This window comes from Ictalurus punctatus, chromosome 22 (assembly GCF_001660625.3).
Source record: "Ictalurus punctatus breed USDA103 chromosome 22, Coco_2.0, whole genome shotgun sequence".
NCBI lineage: Eukaryota > Metazoa > Chordata > Actinopteri > Siluriformes > Ictaluridae > Ictalurus > Ictalurus punctatus.
The window spans coordinates 4,797,643-4,810,696 of NC_030437.2; the positions used below are offsets into that span (position 1 = coordinate 4,797,643).

Here is a 13,054-nt window from a genome sequence, read left to right on the forward strand (position 1 = left end):
TAAATTCGCTAAATATATATAGCGTGTGCCTGTCTCCCATATCCGTTTCGTGGTCCGACAAAAACGTCATGTTCATTTCATTCATGCGCTTGTTACGCTGCATTACAGCGTATCGTATGACATCGCTGCTGAACTCTCGATTCTGATTGGTCAGGTGGTGTTCATTCACGTCAGCAATGTCTTCGGGGCGTTGTGTTTCTCAGTAACGTGACAAGTTGGTCTTATTAAGGTGAGGACGGTGACAAAAGCGAGGATGGCGAAGGAGCGACCGTTTCCAGCCGCTAGAATGTAAGTGACCATGGGAACTTGTTTACATTTTTAATTGTTGGCGAATTGTCAAAAAATAATAATTCACTTCGAGGTGGTAAGAGTACGTCCAGTCCTACACGTACACTGGCACTCCTCAAATTGCTTCATTCTGTCCATCAGCCGTCTTTTGCAAGTATTCACGCCTAACCCTATTCCGAGCGCTTTGCTCCGTTGTGATTGGCTGAGAGAGAGTGAGAGTCGAATCTGTGTGAGAGATTTCCTTTCACTCTGGGGAAGTGAAAGGAAATCTCTCACACAAATCTGTGCAGGAGCTCACCTGTATGTTCGTGGCTGGATTCATGAATGTGTGTGTGTGTGTGCGTGTGTGTGTGTGTGTGTGTGTGTGTGTGTGTGTGTGTGTGTGCGCGCTTACCTGCATGTTTGTGGTGGGAGTGAGTCCTCTGACCCTGTGCACTGCTGCCCTGCTGCAGGAACAACGCAGCTCCCTTCACCATTAAAAAGCTCTCGCTCAGACTGGAACAGAGAGAGACACAGAGACAAACACGTTTTGAACCTACACAGATTGGATACTTTTTTGTCTCGGTCTTCTTCAAACGCCAAGCAAAAAAAAAAGCCCTGACACACACACTAGGGATGTCACGATACCAAAAATCAAGTAGTCGGTACCGATTCCATCAAAAGTACACAATACTCAATACCAAAGTCGACACCACGGTGTGGTATAAAAATAAAATACAATTTTTTTATTAAAAACTCTCCTGGAGGACATCCTCCTCTGGCTGATACTGGCAGAGAGAGAGGGGGGTGGGGGTATTTTAGTTATCAAACACTGTCTGACAATGAGTGGAGCTGCACTCCTAAACACGCGCGTGCGCACACACACCTTATACTCTGAATGCAAGCATTAGTTTAAATTCACTGATATGGTGTCAGGATAAAAAGATTTATTAAAAGCATGAACAGGTGAATAATTATTAGTGACATTACGCTACATTTAGCTGACAGGACACGGGCTGAATGGCGATGCACGGTGGACCATTAGGAGGTAGTTTATAACATTGCAATGCGTTAGCATTGCAGTATGGAGCATAACTTTAGCTGGTTTCACGGCAACAATGCCAGCTGCCTCAAACAAACATAATATAGGACCGTCTTTCAGGTGCTTCGCCAAACTCCAGGTGTTTCCTCGCTTTGTTTGAGATGAACGATAGCATCGGTTGCACACCGGAAACCGATACTAGCTTTCCTCTCTTTTCCTCCGAGTCGGGGTTAAGCTAAGCTAATTTTGCTCGTATTTGCTGCCCCCATCAGGTCCGGATTGCAACTTTGGTACCCTCATTAGAATCGGTTCCAATGCTAGTGCAGAAAAACAAGTACAGTCACATTTTAAGAATGTTGGTACCGACTTAGTACCGAAGTATCAGTTCTCGTGACATCCCTAACACACACACACACACACACACACACTAAAATGCCTTGTGCCACACCGACTGCACTGAGCATGCTCAGAAAAGGTCAGAAGGGGGAAATCCAGCACTGAGTCAGCGCTGGAACTCTGAAACACTGGGGTTTTAATTATCGTCTGTAAGGTTACCGGGCGCCGTCCCGCGTGCTGCAAATTCCAGAGTCTTCGTGCGAGGCGGTGGTTTGACGAAGACAAAGGCACGACACAACACAGGAGCGAGCGTGAGTCGTGCCTTCAAAAGTAACAGGTTGTATTTTCAGAGCTTTCCAGAGCAGAGACAGGTGAGGCGAGAAGGCGGTCAGTCGAAAAAAGGTCACAGAAGGTAAACACTCATCATATGTCGGTTTGGGTTGGAGGAACCTCAAGTGAATCGAATCAAAATCGTTCATCACTATGTCACTGTTTATCTGTTTTGTGAACGCTTTTCTTCTTTCGAGAGGAATAATAAGGAATGTGATCCATCGTTCGTAAATGAGGCTTCGCGTGTGACTAGAACGAGACCTGAACATCGGGGGCTGAGATATTCCGAGGTCATGCTTGTTCTTTTTTTTTGTGGTCGTGACCCTGCGCTGAGTCAAGCTGTTCCATTTTTAAGCCATTGTCTCGCTTTAACTGGACTGGATGTCCTGAGAAACCCTGACCACAGCAGCCGGCAGAGAAGAAGAAGAAACCAACAGAAGCAGCTTTGTGCAAGGAGTTATGCGTCAAGCCCTCCTCCTCCTCCGACTCTCCCTCTATCCCTCTCTCCTTCTGTTTTCGTCTCTGTCCTTCAATCTCAGCCCTAGCTCAAAAGACAAAGTTGCGCTCTGTACAAAGATGTAGGCATGTCAGTGGATTACAGGGGCTTTTGTTTCATGCCTTTTCTCCTTTCTCTCTTTTAATCCGCTGTTTTCTGAGAACGATGCCACTATGTGAGGACCTGGCGGGGGGGCAAGAGTGATGGATGTGACAAGAAACCAAAACACGTAGAGAGAGGAGAAAACGACGAGCAGAACAGACCGCACTCGCACCCAAGGCTGTAATTATGTTAACAGTTTTGCAGCGAGACCGAAATCGTTGTTTTGTGTTGCGTAAGCGAGGGACGCTATTGTTTACTGATCACGACGATGACATGCGAAAACATCTCCTGCGGGATTCGACACTATCCGGACAGACGTGTGGCTCATTTCTCGATGTAGATGTGTGCATCAGGACTGGGATCCTGCGTGAGTGGGGGTGGGTTTAACCTTCATGTGGGTGGTCAGATATGGGGGACAAAAAAAATATTCCACGTTTATGAACATTAGAGTAAACTGCGCAGATTCCCAAATGGACATGAATTTTCTGCAAATCTGAGCCTTGAGCAACCTACATTTTTAAAAAAATTCCAGATAAACGATACACTTTTTAATGTCAACAGCGTACGTGTGTAACGTAAAATACTAAAAACCCAAAGTAATATTCAGTTCCTCCAGGATCGCAGAAATGAATGAAGAATTAGCAGTGTTTCAAAATTTTCTGCAGATTTGGGACAAGGCGCGTCGTGTGACGTCGTTCAGCCGAAGCCCTCGTCGATTCACGTACATCGAACACGAGTACAACTAAAAAGGTCTTGTTTACCAACAAACATCACTGCGAAAGAGCAGTTTGGCCGGTCTCGTGCGATTGCAATTTCGGCAATTCGAGTAATTTTGTACAAAAATAAATAAGTAAAGCACAAAAAAAATTCCACAAACTGCATCGCAAATTTTGCAAAAGCCCGCAGCCTGCCGTGACAATCACACAAAAAAATAAAACTCCCTGAAATCCTGTACAGAAAATCCTGAAAATTCCTTGATGCACCAATGTAGTGGGAAGTGTTGTGGTTTTATAGGAAAATAATCTCTTTAAAAACTCTTTTAAAACCTTCGTTGTTGTGATTGTCTACATGAGCTGCGTCTGAAATCGACAACTCCTTGAACTTGTGTTCGAATTCATATTTACGAATCTGGAAAAAATCTAGAACGCTGGTACGCAAAGCACACCTTTCGGAAGGTTTGAAGCCACATGAGAGGTTTTTAAAACCTGATGGTCCGTATTTTTTGCCGAACCTTGCGTATCCTACTATGGGAAAGGTCCCGGTAACATTTAAAAACATTAGCACGTAAAATTCATCTCTGATTTTGTAATATTATTTTGAATTATGTATGCGCGTTTCTCTCACAACCCCACTCGAGAATCCACATCGAGCTCTTCATTTAAACCTATACCCATAACATTCTGGCCATCGACACTATAGCGCTTCTTTTTTTAATTCTAGGTCCAAAAGCAAACGTTATTTGCAAACCGATCATTTTTATTCTCCCTCAGGTATAATAACATCAGGACTAGCCATCGCCGGATACACAGGCTGAGAATCTGTTGTACTTTTCATGCGACAATCCTTACATGCTCAGTTTGGTCTCTGTGGACGATACCGCACAGTCATTCTGCCTCAAGGCAAGCGGCGCGTGACGCTCGTTTTACATTAACGTTTGCACTCAAGTGTTGAGTGGGAAGTTCACCATGAATAATCGGAAATTCCCGTGTCCCATACGCACCGATCACAGGCGCTTGAGTCCAAAACGACCAAATCAGGGACAAAATACATAAATAACCAGTAACATTTTGTGCACCCTATTCTTTATTTAGTATGATCTTTATTCTATATAAACATGGTATTTTTGTATCTCTGAACCTTGGCTTTATGTGCGTCACTTCAGCAACAAAAAAACCATAAACACAACCACCAATGCAAAATACACAGTCTCTCTGGATTACATCCTTCAGTTTGGTAGATTCAGGTGCAGACTGCTTTCTCACTGCATCTGAACCACACTGGAGCTTGCGCAACACCACCCGAGAGGTAGCTTTGATCTGGCCAAGATTCGATTCAAGCCACAGATACGAAGAGCGACGGTTGTTGTTTTTTCTCACTCTGGCATTACTAGTTTACTCTGTTCGGTTTTCAAAACAACCAGAGCACATAAAGGGGACATTCACTTTATGCAAAAAAAAAAAAAAAAGTCACGAGAGGCTGCTATCACACACGCCGTGATCTACAGCGAACTAAAAATACACTCACTATCGCGAAAAACGAGAACGTCAAGCATGTGTGTGCGTGCACTCACTGACACACACACACACACACCAAAAAGCTTTTACAGGTACCTGAGCTACTCATGCTAATTTATGCACTAATTGCAGGTGGATTACGTGTCAATTAGACAGACGTGTTATGACGGATCGGTAAAGGAAAGCTGAACTAATGATAGTAAGCCGCAAAAACACTTCAGGCTTACGGTCAGGCCTTTAGGTGCGGCAACAACTATAACGTATTACGCTTCTATGAGAATTTCATTCAATTTCTGGGCACTTGATATTTAATTTTTCCTAAATCAACATTATTTACATTTATATTATACTTTAAAGTGACTTACATGTGAGTTTTTTTGTGGTGTTTGGTGGTGGATTGGCGGTTAAATCTCTGGCTTACTGAACAGAAGGTCAGGGGTTCAAGCCCCAGCACTGCCAAGCTACCACTATTGGGCCCTTGAGCAAGGCCCTTAACCCTCTCTGCTCCAGGGGTGCTCCATCATGGCTAACCCTGCGCTTTCTGACATGCTGGAGTATGCAAAGAACAGAATTTCACTGTGCATATGTATATGTGATCAATAAAGACTCATTAACATTATTATCATTATTTGGGCGCTTTGCTCAAGGCCCCAATTGAGACTTTCTGAGGACCCTGGGATCTGACATCAGTTTTCTCAGAAAGATAGAAACAAGGCTTGTGGGGGAACATTTGATAGCTTTTTTTAATGCAAGTAATAACAGGAAGTAAGTTATTTTTTGGATGATTCACAGCCACATCTTGCACCAAAACTCTGACCCCCGCTACAACGAGACCTCACAGTCAGCAGGACCGATGTTCCGCCAAACACCACTGAAAGCATCACTGCTATTAAAACGGCACAAAGTATTCTCACAATGAACGCTTTCTGATGTGGTAAATGCCCGGCTTCGGTTCACAATGCCCTCATTCTCAACGCAGCTTGCTCACAAAGCACGCCATGGGTTAGAAACTTTCTCCTCAGAGAGATTTCAAATGTGTGTTTGTAGTGTTGACGTGCAAGTCGTTTTTTTTTTTATTCTTCACAATATATGACTGTGCACTTGATTCTGCCCAACCCTTCTGTATACATTCATTTATAAAGACAACATGGCTTAACGAGGCAATGACGCAGCTGTATCGTCATGTCAATCAGCTACCTATGAATTGAAAGATGCTTTTGCTCATGCACAGCGTAGTCCATTTGAATAGAACCCTGATGCTTTGACCTCTTCAATGCGGTTCTTTCGGGAGGCCTGTACACAGCGATTAGATTAAACTGGACCAAGAGCGTCTGAGCAGAGTGACCTCAGTCTACGTCAAAGTGAACTCTACTGTGTTTTGACTCTGAATCGACTCAACTGCAAGAAGTGCACCAAACACGACGTGAATTTTTGAGCTGCAGCTAAACTGAGCCAAAGGACAGATTGGTCACGTATATATTACAGCACAGTGAAATTCTTTTCTTAGCATACCCCAGCATACCAGGAAGTTGGGGGTCAGAGCGCAGGTTCAGCCATGATACAGCGCTGCTGGAGCAGAGAGGATTAAGGGCCTTACTCAAGGGCCCAATAGTGGCAGCTTGGCAGTGCTGGGGCTTGAATCCCCAACCTTCCGCTCAGTAACCCAGAGCCTTAACCGCTAAACCACCACTGCCACCAAATAAACCCCATGGCCTTACTTGCTCATGTTTGCTACGTACTTAGCTCAGTCGAAGTTCGCTTTCATCGCTGCCATTTTGGGAAATATAAACAACAACAAGATCTGTTTCCACGAGAAAGCGTATAGGTTGTGAGTGACCAATCACAGCCGTTACAGCGTACTCCTTATCGCCACCGCCCCAAAAGTTTCAAACATGAAGTGAAGACCATACGAGCGAGGGAAAAGGTGGTATACGTGCCTCAGTGCTTGCACATCCGAAACCCACTCATGCGCAACACTTTCTCTGCACGCTTGCCTCTACTTCTAATTCTCCAGAGTTCCTGGTTTACTCGTGGCCTAATCCTAGAGGTTCACATACTTCTGCCACTCACAGATGGTAACATTTGATCATTTTCCTCATTAAATAAACAACAGAGTATAACATTTTTGCCTCATTTGTTCAATCGGGATCTCTTTGTCTACTTTTCAGTCTTTAGGTCATATTTATGCAGATAAGGAGAAAATTCTAAAGGGTTCACAAACTTTCAAGCACCACTGTATAGGTGAACTGGCTATACTAACCTGCCCATAGGTGTGAAGGAGTGTGTGAACGTATGCGTGTGTTTGTGTGTGTGAGTGAGTGCATGGTGCCCGCCAATCAATTCACATCTCACCCAGGGTGTACGCCCACCTCTCACCCAGCGTTCCCAGTACTGTACAACGCTCTTGTGTAGGCGCATGTAAAGAAATTCTGCACAATAACAAAAAAAAAGAAACATTTCTACAAACCAGAGTTATGAATAAAACTGCAACAGTGGTGTGTTGTAGTTCCATTTGATGAGGACTAGTAACTGTATTAATAAACAACAAAGGCAAAATTTGTAGACAACAACAAGGGTGCATAAGAGCTTTGCACGGTGCTCGGACATCTCTTGACTCACATGCGGTAGATCTCGCGCTGCGTGAGCACGGCGTTCTCAACGAAGTACGGCAGCATGGTGGTGAGTGTGACCCGCCGGTGCCAGTCCAGCTCCAGGTGCATCCTGCTGGACCGCCGCAGCTCGAAACACTCAGTCCACAGCACGGCGAGAAATGGACACGAGCATCAGAAACAGACCGTGTGTGTGTGTGTGTGTGTGTGTGTGTGTGTGTGTGTGTGTGTGTGTGTGTGTGTGTGTGTGTGTGTGAGAGAGAGAGAGAGTGGATCCCGGCAGAATGAATGTGTTCCTCCTTGAGCAAGTTCCTTGTAGGCTGGGAATGTGTTGACACGCCTCCCTCTCTCCCTCTCCCTCTCTCTCCCTCTCCCTCTCTCTCTCTCTCCCTCTCTCTCTCTCTCTCGATAGCAGGGTAAGAAGATAAACCTGCTTTGCTGTCCTCAGCCCGACTGACTAGTGGAAACTCCACCCCGAAGCCTGAGGTGGGCCACTGAGTGCTGATCTGGCAGTGTAAATAAATAAATAAATAAAAATCCAATACGGTTCTCAGAGTTTTTCCAAGTGAGACGTCCAAATACGGAGACTTCCTGGATTTACCGAGAGAAGAACATTGTCCTGCACTCTTCTGAGCTCACGTAACCCAGACGAAGGGGGGGAAAAAAAAACAAAATAACCGGCCAACTGAAATAATTCTTTAATGATTTTCTCAGCCGCAGAGGACATGAGATGTCTGGCTTACTGCCTCCTTCTCGTGTCCAGACTACAGGTGCCACTAAATCTCGCTAGGGCACAAAGACATGGGAGGAGATTATCAGAATGAATGAGGAAGACAAATGAGTCGTGAAAGAAATGTTTTTTTTTTTGCTTGTCAGCAGACAGGAAAGCTCTGTCCCGCTGCTCTTGCTCACACACACACACATACACACACACACACACACACACACACACACACACACACACACACAGATATCTTAAAGCTGATAAGGCTGCACTGAAGAAAAGCAGAACTAAGAAAGAAGGACAGAGTTGGAGGAAAGAACATTTATAGCTGCTATAATGTCAGCGAAAACATTAAACGTAAACGCAAACGGATAAAAAGTATAATGTGTTGCGCTTGAATTAATAAAAGGATGGGAATTGTTGCAGAGGGCAAATTGCTGTGGGAAAAGCGGAATAAAACATGCCGTTATAGAAAATGAATCAACTGTCAGAGTAACTCCGTTCCGTCACTGACGTGTTTCATTCCTTATATTACTGCATATTGTATAGGAATGTGCATTTTGGGGCGGAGTTAAGAGTTAAGCCTATAAGAGAGACAGACAGCACTAGAGGAAATAACAGAACGGCAACAAATCGAGAAAGTAACCTTTACAGCTTTCTATGCCTCCTGGAAAACAGTCCCTCAAAAAACGAACGCAAGGTCAAGCGAACTCCACAATATTTGAAGGAGCTTGCAATTTTTCAACATTTTCTGCAGGTTTGTACCAAGACGTGTCATGTGACAATCACCGCACGCATTTAGTCGAAGCCCTCTTCGATTCACGTGTGTCAAACAGGTCTCGTTTACCAACAAACCTCACTGTGAAGACCGTGCAAAACTATTTCGTGCGATTGCAATTTGGCTAATTCGAGTGGTTTTCCTGCAAAAAAATCTGAAAGTTGCATCGGAAATTTGTTTTTCAAAGCCACGGAAAAATCAAGCATTTTTGGGCGCAACAAAAAAAAAATAAACCACCTCAGAGAAATCGTGAACGGACTGACAAAGTCTCTGGCAGTAAAAGCCCATAATGCTTTGCAGCGGCACGCATCTGAGGCAAGTGTTTAAATGTTCAGAGGTCACAGTGAGAGACAGATTCTTCATAATCCAGTGACTGCTCACAACTCTCGGTTCCACATGTACTCCATATATAAAGTGACCACTTCAAGGTGAAGTGAAATTCATAAACACAAAAATGTGTGTGATAAATATAAACCCCTATCTTCCATTATGATCAGAACGCATCAGGATTCTAATCGTGCACGACCCTGTGACTATTAACTCAGAGGTTGGAGGTGGATTTACTCCCCAACGACTCGCAGGACAAAGCACATTGCTACTGTGTCTGTGACCGCCGCGTAATGACCTCGATTTTATTACTTTCTGCTACGCAAGCAAGATGATGTTCTGTTTTTTTTGCGTTCCTGCTCAGTATAACCGTTCCTGGCTTGTTGTAACCTAAGGGCAGGTGCACGATGCACGAGTTCTGACAGGATCACGGTGTGAGCACTAGCACACGTCACAACTCGGCTCACCTGTCAGGTATCATAACATTCACGGTTTACTGAGGTTTCATTCCAAATCGCGTGCTACTACACTAAACGCAGTGCCAAAATAAATATGCTACACACAAGCCTTCACGTATTACCGGTAACTTATTCCAAAATGTTTCATATTTCTCTATTTTTATTAGTCAGAAGATGGTGATTAATCATCCAGCTGCACTTTGAATTATTGATATCAATATTAATATACAGAAGCTAATACTAATAATAACAACCTGCACAGGAAATTGTATGGTGGACGCGCCATATTAAATAGACTTTATATTATAAATAGAAAAAAACAAGCTTGTGTAATTACGGATATGGTGAGACTTTTATTAAGCATTTTTGGAAGGAGTCACCGGTGTCCAAGAATTGTAGTGCTTGAACACCAGGAGTCCCAATCTACGCAACCCATAGAGTTAAAGTATTTACAGAGCACACTGGTCACATGATCACGTTCGGTCATGGACAGCCTATGAGATTAACAGGAATCATCTGCACTTGTGATGAGACCGATGGCTCTGAAAAGGAAAATGACCAACACGCATTATTGTTTATATGGATACACAACCATGTTAGAATTGCTAAAAATAGCTCATCGGTAACTTTCAAACGACACCAGCCCCATGCCGCTGCAATCTACAGTGCCCGAGAAAGAGGTTGCAGAAGGGGGGGCATTTTAGCCGACTTTGGAGCCCTGTTTCCAGCTAAAATGGATATGCGGAAATGCATTTTGCAATATTAAACCTCTTCATAGCCATTTTTGTTTTCTTTAGTTTTAGTGAGGGAATAACTAATTGCTGTATAGCTGCTATAATGCAAGTGATAACAGGAACTAACCTGTTTCTTGGAAGTTCTACAACATTAAATGTAACTATAAACAGATAAAAAGTATGACGTGTTGTTCTTTAATTTATAAAGGAAGTGTAACTGTTGGCAGATTGCTGTGGGATAAGAAATAAAACGCTGCTGTTATCGGAAAATAATACATCATGTAATCTTGCATTAGTAACAGTAACTTTATGTCATCGATTATTCTCCCATATTGCATGCCCCCAAGTGTCTCATTACTTTCGTACTATTTCATGCAGAGATACTAGATATACAGATGTTTGGGGCAGAATTAATGAACTAACTACTAACCTGCTCTGTTAATGTGACATAATTCAAGAGCTGAATAAGGTGTTAACCAAGGACAAACACTAGCTTGTCCTACACTGCCTTTTTATAAAGCTTATACAACTTAAATTTACATTTATTCATTTAGCAGATGCTTTTATACAAAGCGAATTATAAATGAGGAAATACAAGCAAAGCGATATATCAAGCGGAGAACAATACAAGTAGTGCTACCACACAGGATTTATAATCGAGTTCTAGGGAAGCAAAGTGCGCAGAGTAGAGGTGTGTAAATTGTTTTGTTTTTTAGGATAATGTGTGGGTTGGTGTTTTAGGGGTTAGTTACGTGCTCATGGAAGAGGTGGGTCTTTAGCTGTTTTTTAAAGATATTGAGAGATTCTGCTGTCCGGATTGAGGTTGGAAGTTCATCCACCACTGAGGGACAGATAGTGTGAAGGTCCTGGAAAGGGAACTTGAGCCACACTGAGAATGCACTACAAAGTGTCAGTCATTAACCGATCGCAGATTGCGTGAGGGAACGTAAGCCTTCAGGAGAGAGTTGAGGTAGGAGGGTGCTGCTCCAGACAAAGTCTTGTAAGTGAGCATCAAGGCCTCGAATTTAATACGGGTGGCTACAGGAAGCCAGTGCAGGGAGATGAAGAGGGGCGTGACATGGGTTCTTTTAAAAAATGTAAAAAACCCACCAAGAAGCACTTTGAGTTGCATTCCATATATGAAAGATGATATTTTACTTAAAGCTTGTTAATTTTATACTAACAAGAAAATGTGACCCTCCAAAACTCCAGAATGTTGATACTATGTTTTTTTTTTCAGCGGGAGCCACGTAGTCCTGTGTTTTGGTTGTCCAGAAACTTAATTGAAGAGGGTAATGTATTGTGGTAGCTAACGCAATGTAATGAAATATGGTGAGTTAGTTTGATAAATAAGTGCATTAGTACAGACTACTAAACACTAACAAATAATTATAACATTATAATTGCCAGGAAGTTGTATCCTCGCATCTCACCAAAAAGATACTATTTGTGTCTAGACAGCGTCCACCCTGACTTTATCACTGGGAATTGCCCATATCATATCCAAGGAGTGTTGGGTTTGTGTGTGTGATGGGGTATAAATAAATGTTGCTGGATATTCAGATTAACCTGGATGCAGTAAACCGACTCGTGACTCAGGATTAACACAACAAATCTGTCCAATGGCGATGCTCTGAGTAGACTACACACACACATACTGAGATACTGGGACACATTCCTGCACACACAGCATCCTTGTGTTACACAACACAGCGCTGGTGCTGACGGACGGAGAGATGAACGATGGAAGGAAAGAAAAAACACAGCACTATCATCTCAGTCCAATCAGGCGGAGTTCCGAGAGTGACGGATGTAAAAGTGACCAAGACCCTTTTTAAGGACATCAGCAGGTTTTCATTCACAGAGCGATTTTTCTAAATTATTTTTAAACTCCAGTTCAGGGGTCAGGGTCAATATCATCGACACAGAACTGCATTACGTCTGAGGGTTATGACTCAACAAACCTTCACATCCTGAGCATTTTGTAATAATTTTTCACCTGCAAAGCAAAGTAAAACATTTTTATACCGTAGCTCTTGTGAATTCTCAATTCTGATTGGATGATTCAGGTGGTGTTCATTCATTTTCTATAACAGCAGCTCAGACAGTAGTGCAGCTGCAAATCAGAGGATCATATTAATGTGTTTCTCCTAAAATGTTATCATTTCCATAGTAACAGCTCATATAAAGGGACTTGAACGGATTTAAAATGTGCGTAATTGTTAATAAGGTTACATTTTCTGAGAGGAGTCACTAGTGTCAACATTTTGTATAACAGGAACTAACTTGTTTTGCAGATGTTCCAAAACATTAAAGTACAATGTGTTATTTAACAAATAAATACTGCATTAGATGGCAAATTGTTATTTAAAAAAAAAAGGAATAAAACACTTTAGGATGTGATGTTATTGGGGTTAAAATCAACTTGAAGCAGTAACTTACCCCATCACATCTTGTCATTAATTATTCCATATTTAGCAAACATTTTCACTTTTTTATTTTTGTGTATCTAACAGGGTACACAATATCTAACATCCTATGCAACTGTACCGCTTGAACACCAGGGGTCCCAATCTGCACAACCCAAAGAGAAGAGTTAAAATGTTTAGAGAGCTCG

General features: G+C 42.8%; 1 protein-coding gene across 2 annotated transcripts in view; it reads right to left on the bottom strand.

The window, feature by feature from the left end:
• Positions 1 to 13,054, bottom strand: part of ssh1a (slingshot protein phosphatase 1a) — a 56,106-nt gene that overhangs the window by 24,026 nt on the left and 19,026 nt on the right. The window contains exons 1-2 of one of the 2 annotated variants that reach the window (XM_017452139.3): positions 7,427 to 7,736; positions 683 to 783 (exon numbers count right to left, since the gene is read on the bottom strand). In XM_017452139.3, coding sequence (XP_017307628.1) covers positions 683 to 783; positions 7,427 to 7,527 — 202 coding nt within the window. In that variant the 5' untranslated portion in view covers positions 7,528 to 7,736. Of the gene's footprint in view, positions 1 to 682; positions 784 to 7,426; positions 7,737 to 13,054 lie in introns of those variants that run through there. The other variant, XM_017452138.3, reaches the window with a different exon arrangement.